At 40.9% G+C, this 17,001-nt stretch overlaps 1 protein-coding gene across 2 annotated transcripts; it reads left to right on the top strand.

Annotated features, from left to right (window-relative positions):
* The first annotated feature begins 104 nt into the window (after positions 1-104).
* LOC147138263 (WD repeat-containing protein 47-like) lies at positions 105-16,958 on the top strand. 2 transcript variants are annotated; one of them, XM_086047199.1, is made up of 16 exons: positions 105-261; positions 1,893-2,083; positions 2,151-2,234; positions 4,515-4,599; positions 5,208-5,516; positions 6,600-7,039; positions 7,128-7,221; positions 9,778-9,950; positions 11,494-11,724; positions 11,908-11,980; positions 12,064-12,221; positions 12,366-12,538; positions 12,610-12,780; positions 13,716-13,847; positions 14,994-15,212; positions 15,315-16,958. In XM_086047199.1, the coding sequence occupies exons 2-16, from the start codon at positions 1,926-1,928 to the stop codon at positions 15,455-15,457; spliced, it is 2,643 nt and encodes an 880-aa protein (XP_085903325.1). In that variant the 5' UTR covers positions 105-261; positions 1,893-1,925; the 3' UTR covers positions 15,458-16,958. The 2 variants fall into 2 exon arrangements, with proteins under 2 accessions (XP_085903325.1, XP_085903326.1); XM_086047200.1 differs by lacking the exons at positions 105-261; positions 1,893-2,083; positions 4,515-4,599 and having other exon boundaries at positions 2,153-2,234.
* The last annotated feature ends 43 nt before the right edge of the window (positions 16,959-17,001 follow it).

The following is a 17,001-nucleotide window of genomic DNA, read 5'->3' as shown; positions in this document are numbered from 1 at the left end:
ATGCTTTTTTGCAGATGTCGTGTCCGCGTCCCCTGCAGCTGTGAAGTTGTCGGTGTCACTCATGCTCGCGCAAAGAAGGTGCGACTACACTGCGACAATGGCGCACCTGATTGGCCGTTTGCGCTGCTTGCGTCCTCATAGCAACGCGACCTGCGCCCCACAAATACGGCAGGAGAAGAGCTCTGCTATCAAGCCGGGATTTGTTGACGACTCTTTGTTGGACGCTGTTTGGTTTGGCGCGTTGTTGGCGCACTCTGACAGGTCAGGACTCGATAACGATTGACGCGACTGCATATGTGTAGCGTGGAAATGAATGACATGCGTTTGCTCGTCTGATGTGGAAGGACTGGGCGGTGCCTACCCGCCACAAACGCACTGTGGGATACTATCAACACATAGAGCACACCATGCATGCAGCATGAGGACCTTTGAGCGTCTTAAACACGTATAACGTTGCACTGAGTAACCGTTGGCATGTACGCAAGGATGCACATGATGTACTTAAAGCGAAAGTCAACGCAAACATTTTTTTTCAAGAATATGTTCTATGCAAGCCCACTAGAATACCACAGGGCATTCTGATAAATATTGCATTTGTGGAATAAGTGTTAATCCACTCATTTTTAGCCATCTCCGTGGGCGGCCATTTTGTCTTCTGTCAACTGAAAATGACATCACAACTACTCACAACGACCAATCACGGCTCAGATTCAGATTCAGGTCAGCCGTGATTGGTCGTTGTGAGCAGTTGTGATGTCATTTTCAGTCGACAGAAGACAAAATGGCCACCCCCAGAGATGGCTAAAAACGAGTGCATTTTGCTGCATGATTTATATTTCACAAACGCAAAATTAATCAGAATGCCGTGTTTCAACTAGTGGGCATGCTGGGAACATATTCTTGAAAGAAATATGTTTGGGTTGACTTCCACTTTAAACGTATCACTGAAAATCTTAGATAACGATCACCCTGGTGTTGCAGCAAACACAACTTGCAGTGATGATTGCTGAAGTGAAAAAGCTGACTCGTGTTTGGGCCTTTCACTATCTGATATTATTATTATTATAATTATTATAATTATTATTATTATTATTATTATAGATAGATAGATAGATAGATAGATAGATAGATAGATAGATAGATAGATAGAGAGATAGATAGATGTGAAGTTGTTGGTATAATAATAACAATAATAATTATGATTATTATTATTCTCATTATTATTATTGTTATTCTTATTATTCATGTGAATAATAATACTTATTATTATTATTGTTATTATTATTATTATTATCCATCCATCCATCCATCCATTATCAATGCCGCTTATCCTCACAAAGGTCGCATTATTATTATTATTATTATTATTATTATTATTATTATTATTATTTATTTATTTATTTATTTATTTTATTTTTTTTATTTTTATTATCATTATTATTATTAATGTATTGCTAGTGTGAAGCACAAACGATTACAGTAACTGGGGAATCACCCCAAGGGGTGTAATGAATAATTAATAAATAAATTAATTGATTGATTACTTGTCAAAACTGATTCCTTCTGTGCTCTGTTTTATACTTTAGTCATAACATTAGGTGCAATCTTACACATCCAACTGAAGAGCTATTTTAAAACAACATTGCCTTCATAGAAATTGTAATGCTCAGATAAATGTTTGTCAACACTACATTACATTTATAGCACATACTGTATAGGTCTATACAATACATATTTGTGTTTTGTCTTAAATCAAATTATTTGAAGACAGGCACTGTTCTACTATCATGTTGTCAGTTTCTGTACCAGTCATGCTATACGTGTAATAAATCACAAGATTGACTTATTGCCACTTGCCTCCAAATGTGTTTCCAAATGCATCTGTATTGAAGTGGCGTGTAAACTGCCACTTGAAGCGGATCACCATGACAGCCGAGGAGACAATCAACATCAAAGAGGCAGAAGTGGTCAAACTGGTCCTTGACTTCCTCAGCTCTAGGAGGCTGCACATCAGTATGTTGGCGTTGGAGAAGGAGAGCGGCATCATCAATGGTCTCTACTCCGATGACATGCTCTTCCTCAGGTACAACAACATGACAGACCAAATTATAACTTCAAACAAAAATGATACATTTGCTCCTCATTGACAGGCAACTCATTCTGGATGGTCAGTGGGAGGAGGTGATGCAGTTCATTCAGCCTTTAGAAGGGTTGGACAAGTTTGACAAGAAAAGGTAATGTACACCAAATAAATATGTCAGAAGCCATGTTCCTGTGATGGGGCGTGCTAGTGGAAGTTGGTCGAAGTTGCTAGACAGAAACGCGAACGGAAGCCCGTTTAAAATGATGGGCGGACCGGTCTAGAGGCGATAATTATTTGGTCCGGCCGGACAAAAAGGCGGATAGACGGATAGTGGAAGGGTACCGGCTGCAGGCGGAAGGCAATAAACGGACCGCGAAATTTTAGTAAAATGCTCAGCTCTGCTAATCCATCCATCCATATCACACCCAGGGGCAATTTAGAGTGTCCAATTCACCTACCAAGCATGTTTTTGGAATGTGGGAGGAAACCGGAGTACCCGGAGAAAACCCCTGCAGGCACGGGGAGAACATGCAAACTCCACACAGGGAGTCCGGGGCCGGGAACGAACCCACAACCTCTAAACTGTGAGGCGGACGTGCTAACCAGTCGACCACCGTGCCGCCCAGCTCTGCTCATGGTCCTAATATATTGTTTGACTTAAGACTTCATTTTCAAAAATGCCAATGAAATGAGTGTTTTTCAAAAAGTACAGTACATCAACATTTGTGTATATGCCATGAAGCCAATAATGTGATAAATTTATAATATAAAACTATTTGTTGTCACAAGTGGATAGTCAATGAAGGCAAGTGGATAGTCAATGAAGGCAACCAATATGTATGTTCAAAGCAAAAGAAAAACGGTGGTTCCATACAAACAGAAATACAATTATAAACATCTTTCCATAATTTGTTAGAAAACAGGCAATTCCAAAATCAATAAAATACATCTTCAGGGATCCTTCACAAAAAACAAACAATTAGTACTATATCTCTATGTTTTTTTTAATAATTGTAGAAACAAGTTACATGGGTAGAATTAGTGAATTATTTTAAAGATACTACTTTAATTTCATTTTAAGATAATGTTTCGCAGGTAAAGTCCACAAGATAAAGCGGAAATCAACCCAAGCATATTTTTTTCCAGAATATGTTCCCAGCAGGCCCACTGGTTGAAACACGGCATTCTGATTAATATTGTGTTTGTGGAATAAGAGTTAATCCACCCCTTTTTAGCCATCTCAGGGGTCAGCCACTTTGTCACTTCTGTCGACTGAAAATGACATCACACCTGCTCAGGGCTCATGTAATGACCAACCACGGCTCAGCTTCAGAAAACAGGTCAGCCGTGATTGGTCGTTACCTGAGCCCTGAGCAGTTATGATGTCATTTTCAGTCGACAGAAATGATAAAATGGCCGCCCCCTGAAATGGAACAGGTGGATTAACTCATGTCATGTCATGTCATCTTCCAAACCGCTTATCCTATACAGGGTCGCGGGTAATTGCTGGAGCCTATCCCAGCCGTCAATGGGCGAAGGCAGACTACACCCCGAACTGGTCGCCAGCCAGTCGCAGGGCACAGTGGATTAACTCTTATTCCACAAATGCAATATTTATCAGAATGCCTTATTTCAACTAGTGGGCTTGCATAGAACATATTCTTGAAAAAAATATGTTTGAGTTGATTGACTGTCTAAGTTAGCAATAATTGCCGTCGCGCAATGACATCAGTTTGGAAAAGTGGAGTCAAATTCTTTTGAAACAGTGCTGTTGATTGATTTTTTTGTAATGAATCACCTTTTCATATCTCCTTGTCTTGATGACGTCATTCAACAAAGGTGAAGGAACGATGGCATAAAAGTTAGGAGATGTGACGTTCCAAAGAGGCGCTTCCTTGTATGGTGTTCGCGGGTCTGTGGGACTGTTTGTGGGGGCGTTAAAAAAAAAAAAAAAAAAAGATCCAAGGAATAGCATATCAGAGATCTTCTCCTCATGGTGTTATCACTCCGTTATGGGATTTTCTTCTTTTTTAATTATTTTATTTTATTTTAGTTACCGGAATTTCTGTATTAAAAAGGAGTAGCACATTAATTCCTAAATGTGGTCTAACAAAGGTAAAGGGCAAATATTAACAATGTTTGCTGTTCATATGACTTGCAATTGGGATGTATTAAACATCTGTTGAGTATTTTAACAGAAAATTATTTGATTGTGTTGTTTTGAAAACCCAAAACTAAAGGGTTGAGAAGTTTCAGTCCACCCCACAGAGCAGGGCTGGATTAGCAATGGCTCAAATAAGCAAATTTCAACATATGAAAACTGTATAAAAACTGAGTCAAGAGTCCAGTAATTCTTGGTTCTTGGGATATTTTGATGTCACAGATGTGAATGAATGAATTGTGAAAACATCAAAAAAAATTCCCCTTGCAGGTTCCGCTATATCATTCTGAAGCAGAAGTTTCTTGAGGCTCTGTGCGTAAATAATGCCATGTCAGCATCTCAAGATCCCCAAAATGTAAGTTTTTTATTTCAAACACATAATATTCGTTCTTTGGCATGCAAATTCACACTATTGCTAAGAAAAAATAACAGCTATTTGTCTAACTGAACAACAATGTCATTGTGTTTAACTAATTCAAACTCGTTCAAATCGCAAAGTGTTTCCTGACCAGACCATTTGCTCTCTCAAAGCAATGTTAGGAACCAAAAGTATTTTTTATGAAATACCAAATCCAGGTTAACAAAAACGTTGAAATTAAGTACCTAAAAATCCAGTCAATTAGCTCTAATTTGCTAGTAAATGAGGATTGCTTTGATATGTTGTGATGTACTGTATTAATCGACACAATGCTGAAGTCTTCCATGGGCCATAAAAAAACACACACAAAGAAGGAGCATTGACAGAGGTCAAAATCACCACTAATAAGAAAAAGTTATCTTGAGAAGCTTAATACCTTATACCTCCTTGGTATAACAAATGTAAATTAGAAAACCTGTTGAAGTAGTTTTGTAGAAAACAATAAATCTCCCTCAGGCCAGGATGGCTGAATTATTATATTCACAGACTATGTTATAATGTTGACAGCTACATGCTCAATGCTAAGAATCTTCTGCCATGTGCAGCTGGAGCTCACCATGCAGGAGGCTGTCAAGTGCCTGCACAACTTGGAGGAGTTTTGCCCATCTAAAGAGGATTACAGCAAACTGTGTCTCCTCCTCACGCTGCCTCGCCTCACCCACCATGCTGAATTCAAAGACTGGAACCCGAGTACGGCGCGCGTCCACTGTTTCGAGGAGGCCTGTGTGATGGTCGCCGAGTTCATTCCAGCGGACAGGAAGCTGAGCGAGGCGGGCTTCCGAGCGAGTGGGAACCGCCTCTTCCAGTTGCTCATCAAAGGGATCCTTTATGAGTGCTGTGTCGAATTCTGTCAGGTGAGGCGACACCTTTGCAGCTTTGGCAACTTTTAGTGTCTGTTGCTTTTTCTCAATAATCAGTACTTATTCTGATGTATGAAGGGCAATAGCTTTTTTTCAGTCTATGGTCACTATACATCGCTGACATTGATAGATGAACTAAGATGTATTTGTAATTAATAAATAACAAGTTATGAACAAATTAAAGGGGATGTCAACTCAAAAATATTCTTCACATTATGTTTTATGTGCCTTCACCAGTCCAAACATGGCATTCTGATTAATGTTGCGTTTGTGGAACATGCGTTAAGCAGCATCTCGGGGGTCAGCCATTTTGTCGCTTCTGTCAACTGAAAATGAGATCACAGTTGCTCAGTGCTCAGGTAATGACCAATCCAATCACAGCTCACCTATTTTCAGGTTGTTACCTGTTACCTGTATTGCTCGTTTTAACTGCTACATGAACTGCAAAGTCTTTGTTGAAGTATATGTGTGGAAGCGATTTTGTGGGCAGCGCGTTTCTTTGGTTACCGGTGACTGGCGGCGGGGAGCCGTTGTGCGCAAGAGCCAGTGGCGCTACGCATTGTGGGTAATCTAGTTAATTGTAGTTGGTAATGATTATTTTGAATAAGTTTTTTGATTAAAATAAAATGAAACCTTTTGTTGAAATAAATAAAGACGGTATGTGCTATACATTTTATTGACACTAGTTATAAATATCAATCTTATATGATAATCAATTGTTTATAATCTAGTTTATTAGTATCATACTGTATGTGTAATTTATTAGAAGATAACAATAGCGAAATCATGTTTATCTGTTTTGTTCCGGGTTTATGACCGCTGGGTGATTGTTCAATAAACGGCAAAAATGAACGTGTTGTGACCATTGTGTACTTCTGATGAGCCTGTTCGGAGGGCAAAACTAAAATATCCGAACAATCAAAATGCCGTGTTTCAACTAGTGGGCCTGCATAGAACACATTATTGTAAAGACAATTTTTGAGTTGACTTCCGCTTTAAGTGAGAATGAACTCTCAATGTTTCTTTTCTCATTTGTTGAGCTATTAATTCAGTCGGTTGACCACTTTTGCTTTGCAGAGCAAAGCAACTGGAGAGGCGATAACGGAGGGCGAGGTATTACTCGGCGTAGACTTGCTCTGTGGCAACGGTTGCGACGAACTGGATCTGTCGCTGCTGTCCTGGCTGCAGAACCTTTCTCCTGGTGCCTTTTCATGCGCCTTCCAACAGAAGACCCTCAGCATTCATGTCGACCGTCTGATCAAGCCCAGCAAGGCGGGCCACGCCGACCTCCTCACCCCTCTCATCAACCGCCTCTCCCCCTGCCCGGCCTCACCTTTCCGTCAGAGGCCGCACTCAGCCGACACGTACATGTCCAGATCTCTGAACCCGGCTCTGGACGGACTGTCGCACGGCTTGGCTGCCCAGGACAAGAGAGGCATGGAGGTCAACGTGAAATCAGCTCTCAGTCGAAGCCTGGTGGAGAGTAATGTTCATCAACTGGATGATTCCCCTGAGAAGTAAATATTGGAACCGCTTCTTGACTTGAAATACAAAAGGCATAACGGATTGATCAACATTGCCCATGGCTTTTTTTTTTTATTGTAGAAAGTACCCACGGGGTTTGGAAGGGCCCAAGACCATGCGCACCCCTCTGACTCCTGGGAGAGACGGTGGAACAGCATGCACAGAAACAGCTGAGGTAATAACAAGAACAAATGACAACAAGCAACTGCTTTAAAGTGGAAGTTAACCCAAACATATTTTTTTCAAGAATATGTTCTATGCAAGCCCACGAGTTGAAACAAGGCCTTCTGATAAATATTGCGTTTGTGGAATATGAGTTAATCCAACCGTTTTTAAGCATCTCCGGGGGCGGCCATTTTGTCACTTCTGTCGACTGAAAATCACAACTGCTCAGGGCTCCGGTAACGACCAATCACGGCTGACCTGTTTTCGAAAGCTGAGCCATGATTGGTCGTTACCTGAGCAATTCAGTTGGGCAATTCAACAAAATATTTTAAAGTTTCGCTAATGTGAAAATTGGCTTTCCTGCATTTTCAAAAAAGAATAGGTGTTTACAGAACTAATTGTCCCCCAACTTAAAGTTATAAGTAAAAACAACTGAGCAAATTCTTTTGGTGCAAAAAACCTGCTTGCTTTATTGTGCTATCCAAAATTGTTGCCATAAATGTCAATAGTAATTTATATTTTAAAGTTGTTCCAACTGGAATTACAGATTTAGCCCAAAATGATACAACTTGTTGTAACTGAAAAAGTAGGTTAGAGATGAAACAATGGGCTAATTGATCTTTTCACATCGAGATGGACCATTTTCAGACAGATAATAATTTAAAGGGAGGCATATTGTTGATTTTTATTCCAATTTTAAACAGTCTCCGACCTGACATGCTTAATCAAAAGTCTTGATCCTTACAATATTTAAAGCACAGTTTTCACCCTCTTTATAATGACTGTTCTAAGGTGATCCTGTCTCATTCACAAGCCAGTACTTGGACTGCCACCTCTATTGTAGGGTGTGCAAATAGCGAATCAGCGGCTACTACAAAAAACAGCAAGAACAAGAGTTCGGAGAAAAAAAAAAATCACTACAGAATTACACTTGTCATTTAGTCCGCAGATCTGCGGGCCTGGTTTTCAGCAGATTTTAAAGTGATTATTTTTCATGAGGTTTTACAGTATACTTACTGAATTGCCACGCATTTGGGATAACAGTTCAATTCATAATCACAATCAGCACACTGACGCCAGAGCATCTATCAGCCACAGCTCATGCCCAAAACGTACACTTACTTGCAGACTCATCAACATCACACACCAACCCGTCAGGCCTGACCTCCTTCAGGCACGTATCTACTCACAGACTCAAAAACACGTATAGAATTTTCTATACATTTTATACTTGCAATTGTATTCTTGTTGGAAGCCATAGGAAAAATGTTGCATTATATCATAATACTAGCATCTGCGGTCACTTGAAGAAATCTGAGCTCTGCAGGATCACATAAAATACAGCCTTGATAATATTCATGAAATTTGAAGATCAAGGAATACCACATTAAATGTGATGCCAAAGTTGAACATTTTCATAAATTTTCTTCTGAAGGATTAAACAGACATTGTCGTTGGTGAGAACTCAACACAATTGCCTTCTAGTTAGTGATGTCTGTTATTTGGGAAGCATCGCGGGTACAGCAAATATTTTAAGCGCTCACCTTTGGCTGGATTGCTTCAATGAATCAAGAGTGTAAAAACAAATAAAGGTTGTCCGAGGCAATGTCCTGTCATGGGAAATATTACCAAGAGTAACAAGAGAGTAAAGAGATTCAGAATAGATTCCCCCTGAACCCTGAACCACCTCATCTCCATACTGCCACTGCTCATAAATCCCTCATAACTGCCCTGCCGCAACTGTCCAGAGACACTTGTGACCTGCTGGCACCCGCCGCGTGAAAGTGGTGGAGGTCATGGGAAGAGGAGGCAGATCATCTGGTTTGATTTGCTGTCACACCCAAGATGGCCCAGTGACTCCATCATCACTCATCTTTATGCATCCCAGGTTCCAGCTAATGGAGTAACGTGTTTTCATATTGGATGCGATGTGTACGTGTGTGCGTGTGTGTGGGTGTGTATGGGTGTTGGAGGGTGTGTGTGTGTGTGTGTGTAAAGTGGTGGTGACAGAGTTGAAGAGACAATAGTGTAGACTAGATATGATGAGTCCCTGAAAACTTTTTTATGGCATGGATGATGTAGCATAAGGCCTTGAGAGGGGAAGACTTGGCATTAGGGGTTCTTTGAAGAGTTTTTCTATTATATACAGTAAATGGGTGTAGGTGCGTGCTCTTGCATGCATGTTGCTGGCTATACTATTCATTGACATGTTTGCATCCATCCATCCATTTTCTGTAACATTTGTGCACAGCAGGTTCCCAGGTGAGCCTATTCCTACTAGCGAGAGTGGGGAACACCTTGGACTGGCTGCCAGCCAATCACAGGGCACTTATAGAAAAACAACTACTGTATATAGAGTACATCTATGTACAAGTTAGAGATTTCAATTACCATAACCTAACATGCATGTTAGTGTAATGTGGGAGGAGGTCAGAGTACCTGAAGAACACTGCCCCCGTTTCAATACAGAGAATACCAAATTGAGCAGTAATTGCAAAATGGCAGACAAGCAACAGCCACACACATTATTTCTCACCATGTTTTGCTCTTGGTTTGTTTGTGTCAGCGGCCTGACTCCACAGAGCACATGCAGGAGTACTACAGGCAGCGTCTGCGTGTGCAGCAGCATCTGGAGCAGAAGCAACAGCAGAGACAGCTTTACCAGCAGATGTTGCTCGAGGGGGGTGTGAAACCGCTCGACGCTGCCCAAAACAACCTCACTGAGACCTTCCTCACTCGGTAAGGAGCGGGTCTAAATCTATATCTTTATCTATAAGCTCAAAATAGTTTCCCCCTTTGAGGAGCATTTTGCTCATCAGTCATTTGAGGAGCAACTTTGTCATTTTGAGGAGCAATATTTGCAGGTTAATCCTACTGACCTCTAAGTTTTTTTAAACACTACAAACATGACAATATACAGTAATGGGGGAGTTGTCAGGGTGCACCTATTGAATACTTTGGTATTTAGTATCATGGTGAAAATTGAATATAATATACAGTATAATTGTCAAATATTCTGATAAACATATGTTTACTTGATGAAAGAGCAATTATGAAGACAAAAGACAAAATAAATCATTTGACTTCAGGACCAAAAATGACATTAACTAGCTAAAATAAATACTGTACTGCAATTGGCTATTGTTACAAAACAATATATTTTACATTTTGAAGTGAAATTGTCCTTTTCAATCCAAGTTGACTGCACAATCCACACACGATAAAATGATGATGAAACACAGCACCGATCGGCCGCCTTAACAATGGAGGCACGAAACATGGCCCACTAGGACTCAATGTCCTCTGCCTGTTTACACGAGTGGAAATGATCATTTTCCCCCATTGTCTCCCATTTTGCGCCTCCCAATTTCACAAGATCCGCAACAGTCAACAGTTCAGCACAGTGCCTGCCTTTCAGACGTCGTATTTAAAGACGCAAAATCAGCCACTGCAATTTTGTCTCAGGTTTGATAAATCACATTGCGCTAGCTGCTAAATAATTAAGTTGCACACTTCTACCAGAACACGCATACTTGTGCCAAAAATATGTTATGTGTCGATGATAAGTGTCTATAGACGTCCATGATAAGTGTCATGTTAGACGTCTATGTAAGTGTCGATGTTAGACGCCGATGAGAAATGTCCTCAGTCTATAATAAAATTTATAATATGTATGCATGCGGTCCTGTTCGCTCATTCCCACCACCGTTGCGAAACGCCGCTTTGTTTAACAGCCGGGATCAACCCCATAACCCCATACCATACGGGGTGCGCTCAGTTAGTAGAACATCTTCCATCTGTTTGCATGATCAATGAAATTTATACCGGTGTTTGCACATCTTGGGCAGCAGTGAAAAGAGCATTGCCTAAAATGCATTCATGCTACCCCCTAGTGGCTATGCTTTGCTGCTTGGAATAGCCCTCGTCATTTAGCACCACCCACATTTCACAAAGAATTTTGCGCACTTTTTAGACACGTTTTTTTTGCTTATACACAGTCATAATTACTTACACAGTAAAATAATAATTTATTAACTATTAATCTATACATTTACACCGAATTCATTCATTCATTAATTAATTATTTTCAATGATCAGCGTCAATAGCATGATTTCCATAACAGCCCAGCGTGGTACATACTGTGTTTTTGTAACAGGGAGTGTCATTCACATAACTTTGACAATTGTGTATACATCAATCGTTTTGGATTATTTTGAAGTGCGAGTTACGTGGGTGGAAGATGTTGTATCTCTAAACCGACTCACGGAGTCTTCTGTTCAGATCCATTCAGAAACTGGAGGAGATGAACATTGGCATTGACCTCCACGGAGATGAGGTGACCCCTCTAAGCCAGCAGTGTAATGGTGTGGCAGATGACGGCAAAACATCCAACAGCCAAGAAGACCCAGGGGTGGTGCAAAGAGCAAAGCCTGGTAGTGTAAGCAGCACCCCCTCACTAGGGCCTGGGAGCCATTGCCTGCAACACGTCAGTGAGTGCCCACTTCCTGCAAGGTAATGAATGCTGGATTGTTCCATACTATCAGTTTCATGTGAGTTCTAATAGGAGGCCACGTGCATGTGTGACTACTCATTAACTTGTGTGTGACTCCCTCTGAGCATTTAGTCTGCAAATTAGATTACGGCCATTTAAAAGGTATGTTTTTGTGTCTTTGTATTCGTGCATTGTGACTGCAGTGCTGCTGAGAGGGTTGGAGGCCCTGGGCAAGATGATTCCAGCAGCCATGTGACACGTTGCACAACCCAGCAGGTGCTATCAACAAAACACAATCAAAGACAAAGACAAAGACACAAATTACAATAAGGGTTGTTTTTCTCTGATTTTCTTTCTAGCCAGGAAAACCCAAAACCCATTTTTTCAAAGTGTGCCAGCTTGAAGACACGCAGGCGGTACGATCTGTGGCCTTCCATCCCTCTGGATCGCTTTATGCTGTTGGTTCCAACTCGAAAACTCTACGGGTTTGCGCCTACCCTGACACCGTAACAACCAGGTCTGGACTGCTCCGACACATCAAACCATCACATTTGATTACATTTTGTGAAATGACTTAATGGATGCGCAGTTCAACGAATATACTCAGATAGCTTGTCTGCACAGTTCTTCATATGTTTTTCAATTTTCTTTCCATGTTTAGCACTCTGGATGCCATCAAGCAGCCCGCAGTGGTGCGCTTCAGAAGGAATAAACACCACAAAGGTTCCATCTACTGTGTCGCATGGAGCCATTGTGGTCAGCTTTTGGCCACCGGTTCCAATGACAAATATGTCAAGGTTCTTCCTTTCAATGCTGACAGCTGCAATGCGACAGGTACGCGTTTATTGTGCGTTGACTCAAGCAGGCTCAAGACTTTACTTAGGTGGTTTTATGACATCATTCAGGTCCTGATCTGGAGTTCAGCATGCATGACGGAACAATCAGGGACTTGGCCTTCATGGAGGGTCCTGAGAGCGGAGGCGTCATCTTGATTAGTGCTGGAGCTGGAGACTGCAACATCTACACCACTGATTGCCAGAGAGGACAGGGCCTTCACGCCCTGAGTGGACACACTGGTATCTGACCTTGAAACATTTTGCTCTGGCCTTGAAGTTTTAGGAAGACTGGTTCAACATTTACATCAAGCAGTGCAGTTTAGTTTTAAATGGTAATCCTGATCTGGCTTGTATTTCCATTTTGTAGGCAGGATGGTGATCACATGACATATGATATATTTTATCACCAATTACACCAGTAAAACACAATCTTTTAAAGCGGAAGTCAACCTAAACATATTTTTTAAGAATATGTTCTATGGAGGCCCACTAGTTGAAACACAGCTTTCTGATTAATATTGCGTTTGTGGAATATGAGTTCAGGGCTCAGGTCAACAGTGATTGGTCGTTACCTGAGCCCTGAGCAGTTGTGATGTCATTTTCAGTCGACGCAAGTGACAAAATGGCTGCCCCCGGAGCTGACTAAAAACGAGTGGATTAACTCTTATTCCACAAACGCAATATTAATCAGAATGCCATGTCCCAACTAGTGGGCCTGCATAGAACATATTGTTGAAAAAATATGTTTGGGTTGACTTTCACTTTAAAGAATTAAAAAAAGAACAGAAATGTTATATGGCCAACAAAACCCAAGAAGGCAAGACATCCAACATTTTGTGGCGAGTAATTACAAGACGGCAATTTTGCCATTTCATAACAGTTGTCACATTGAAGTGACAATTCTCTGATGCCCAATCAGCAGCTTTAGGTACTGTAACACTGTGATTTCTATTCAGACAGATGCGAGCCAAAAATTGGTATTATACGGTTCAGATCACTTATTTTCACATGGTTTTTTTTTTTACTCATGGGGGAAGGCAGAGTGCACCGAACCAATGCAAGCACAGTGTGAGCATGCCAATCCAACGCAGATAGGCCACAGCTAAGATTCAGTCAGTGTAGTACAGAACAGTATAGTATAGCGCATTGATGGCATCACCTGTGCTTTTGAACAGGCCACATTTTGACTCTCTACACATGGGGAGGGTGGATGATCGCGTCCGGATCCCAGGACAAGACAGTCCGCTTCTGGGATCTGCGGGTTCCAAGTTGTGTGCGTGTTGTGGGTTCCACCCTGCATGGCTCAGGTAAGTCCACTGCATTCATTCATATTCATGTGAAATGTAATGTCAGGTAATGTGAGGCCACAGTGCGTCTGTTCAGCGTACATTCTGTTCTTTTCTGGTTCATTTACACCAAATAACTAACTAGGTGGTTAAATTGTAAACAAGGAGACCAAGACGACCTTGGGAAATGTACAGTTGTGGAGATTAGTTAATTAGTTTGATGCTCACTGTTAGATTTGCTATCCTCTCACATTGTAATGGTTGGAATTCCAAATACAGCGTGACCCCAAAAAATGGGAATTTTTGAATGCATTCATACAGGAGGACGCCATCTACAGGGCATCATTTTTAAAAAAGGAATATTGCATCATTGTTTCTTAAATGGCATGTTTTAATGTTTCAACTACTATTAATACAATATTTTCTTCCATCACTCTTGCTTTTATCTGATTGTTAAAAAGTTCCTATTTTTTTTGTGTGTCACTCTGTATATGAATGACTTAAAGTGGAAGTCTACCCCAAAATTTTCTTTACAAGAATATGTTCTATGCAATCCTACTAGTCGAAACACAATATTTTGTTTAGTATTGCGTTTGGGGAATATGAGTTAAGCAGCAAAATCCGCCTCTTTTTAGCTGTCTCAGAGGGTGCCCATTTTATCACTTGCTGTCAACTTAAAATGACATCACAGTTGCTCAGAGCTCAGCTAACGACTAATCATGGCTCAGCTTCAGAAAACGGGTGAGCCCTGATCGGGTGTTACCTGAGCCCTGCACAACTGTGATGTCATTTTCAGGTGACAGAAGTGACAAAATGGCCGCCCCCTGAGATGGATAAAAACAGGTGCATTTTGTTGCTTAACTTATATTCCACAAACACAATTGTAATCAGAATGCCATGTTTGGACTAGTGAAGGCGCATAGAAAATATTATTGTGAAGAAAATCTTTGGGGTTGCCTTCCTCTTAACAAAAATGTTGGTTGACTTGATGGCATCAAACTGTGAAGGTTCCACTGTATTCATCTTAGAGACTAGATTTTTTTTTTAGGGACACTGGGACACCTATCAGTTGCAGCAAACATCTGTCACAAGATAATTGACGAACAACAAATGTCCAAATTTCGGTTAAATACGAAGAAATGATTGTTTTTTGTTTCTTTCGCGCAGGAAGTGCGGTAGTTTCGGTGGCAGTGGATCCCAGCGGCCGCCTGCTCGCCACTGGCCAGGAGGACAGCACTTGCATGCTCTATGACATCAGAGGAGGCCGCATAGTCCAGTCATACCGCCCCCACGGCAGTGACATTCGTTCAGTGCGCTTCTCACCTGGAGCCCATAATCTTCTCACTGGTTCCTATGACAACAAAATCATCATCAGTGACCTGCAAGGTAGCAGCAAACAACGATGTTGCCCCATTGACGCATGTTATGCTAACGGATGAAACTTGTAGTTAATGACGTCACTTCTTCTTTCCTTTTCTTTGAACGCAGGCGACCTAACAAAAGCACTCCCTCAGACGTTGGCAGGGGAACATTCGGACAAGGTGATCCAGTGTCGATGGCATCCCAAAGACCCAACCTTCCTCTCTTCCTCCGCTGATCGGACGGTTGTCCTCTGGGCTCCCAACCCCTGAGAGTCGTAAAAATCATTAGTCAACACTCAATCGGACATTAAGTATATCCCAGTGTGGGATCACTAACTATTGCATATGTTTGTATTTTTGTGTCACTGCATTAAGATGTCCATGCTGTTGGTTCATACAGGCGATGTCAATACGTACAGATGTATTGACAAGTATAGAAAACACGATTCGTATTTGTTTCATGCTCATCAAATCACGCTGTCGTCAATATCTGAAGATATTTTTGGGGTGGAGAAGAGAGGCAAAGGTGGCAAATACTTAAAGCAGCAGCGTGGAGTTGGTGTACAATCAAATAACAGCCTTGAAATGTACTTTATGTTGGGAGCACACTGGCTTGAAATAGAATTCAGTTGTGTGCTGTGATTGTACAGCACGCAACACAAAATAATCAGTCTTTTGGATTGTAACTCGTGCTTTAAATCTGGAGATTGTACTTGAGGGTGTCGTGGCGAATTGAGTTTTTCTAAAAGAACCCAAAATGTGACAAAAGAAAAAAAGGAAAACAATTGCTGCAAAAGGTTTTAAATATTTTTTTCTTCCTGCAAGATTGAAATTAATGGACTTGAATGGTGAGGAATTTATGACATAATGTGCCTTTTCAAACCATTCTTATTTTGGGTTGGTGTAGTAAGTGATTGATATATTTATTTATGCAGGGTTATCTATTTTGTCCATATACTGTATGCACCTTGACACGTACATTTTTGTCGTATGGCTCACTATGCACATTTGATGTTAGAGTTGCAAGTATGAACCGAAAGCATATTTGCAATATGATCACATTGCACAACATAAACAAAAGCTAGCAACTTGTTGAACATATCAATTTGTAGATGTGTCTCTTGCGTTTGCTTGCAAACAAATCAAATTCATGAATTGCACCATTAGGACAGTTGACTGATGTGTAAAAGATGTGTTTGAACTTTCTGACAAATTTAGTTTATTTAGTTCAACTTTATTGACTGATCAAAAGCTGTGCCCTTTTGAAGTCAAGATGTAAAGTGGGATGCTAATCTTCAACTGACAATTTTTAAAAAGAATGGTTACCATGCATTCTGTGACATCATCCATTATCCACCATTTAGCCTTTTCATAGTCGAACTGGGGCTGCCTACCCGAACTGATATTTGGGCTTTTTTTTTTATAACTCATGCACTTTAAATGAAGAGGTTGTGCACATGATCATTGTTACTTGACTTAGCTACGATGCAGAAAGCTCGTTTGACTGACAGATGTGTCAACTGTACTACACTCCCTCACTTGATTTGCACAGTGTCTCAGTTTGACCATTCCAGTCTCATCTTACCTTACCTTCCACTTTGTATGTTGTAATACTTTCAATCACCGCGTGTTGTTGTAAACAGTGTTTGTTCCACATGTCTCGTCATTGTGATGTTGCATCTGTGGGTCGCAGTGGGATCTTTTATTGTGCTGTCTTACCTGCCAAAGGGCCATTAGAGTTCAATGGACTGAAATAAAACAATGTCACTGTTGATAACCAATGGGGTACTAAATCAATGTTTCTACAGAGCGAC

Source organism: Filicampus tigris, chromosome 12 (genome assembly GCF_054856515.1).
Source record: "Filicampus tigris isolate MCC_2025a chromosome 12, RoL_Ftig_1.0, whole genome shotgun sequence".
Classification (NCBI taxonomy): domain Eukaryota; kingdom Metazoa; phylum Chordata; class Actinopteri; order Syngnathiformes; family Syngnathidae; genus Filicampus; species Filicampus tigris.
The sequence above is the reverse complement of the archived record's forward strand: the minus strand, read 5'-3'. Positions and strand labels throughout refer to the sequence as shown.

Coding starts and splice junctions, on each gene's coding strand:
- LOC147138263 (XM_086047199.1), top strand. CDS start 1,926: ATGACAGCCGAGGAGACAATCAACATCAAAGAGGCAGAAGTGGTCAAA. Junction 12,781..13,715: donor CGCCCTGAGTGGACACACTG/GTATCTGACCTT, acceptor GCTTTTGAACAG/GCCACATTTTGACTCTCTAC. Junction 13,848..14,993: donor TTCCACCCTGCATGGCTCAG/GTAAGTCCACTG, acceptor TCTTTCGCGCAG/GAAGTGCGGTAGTTTCGGTG.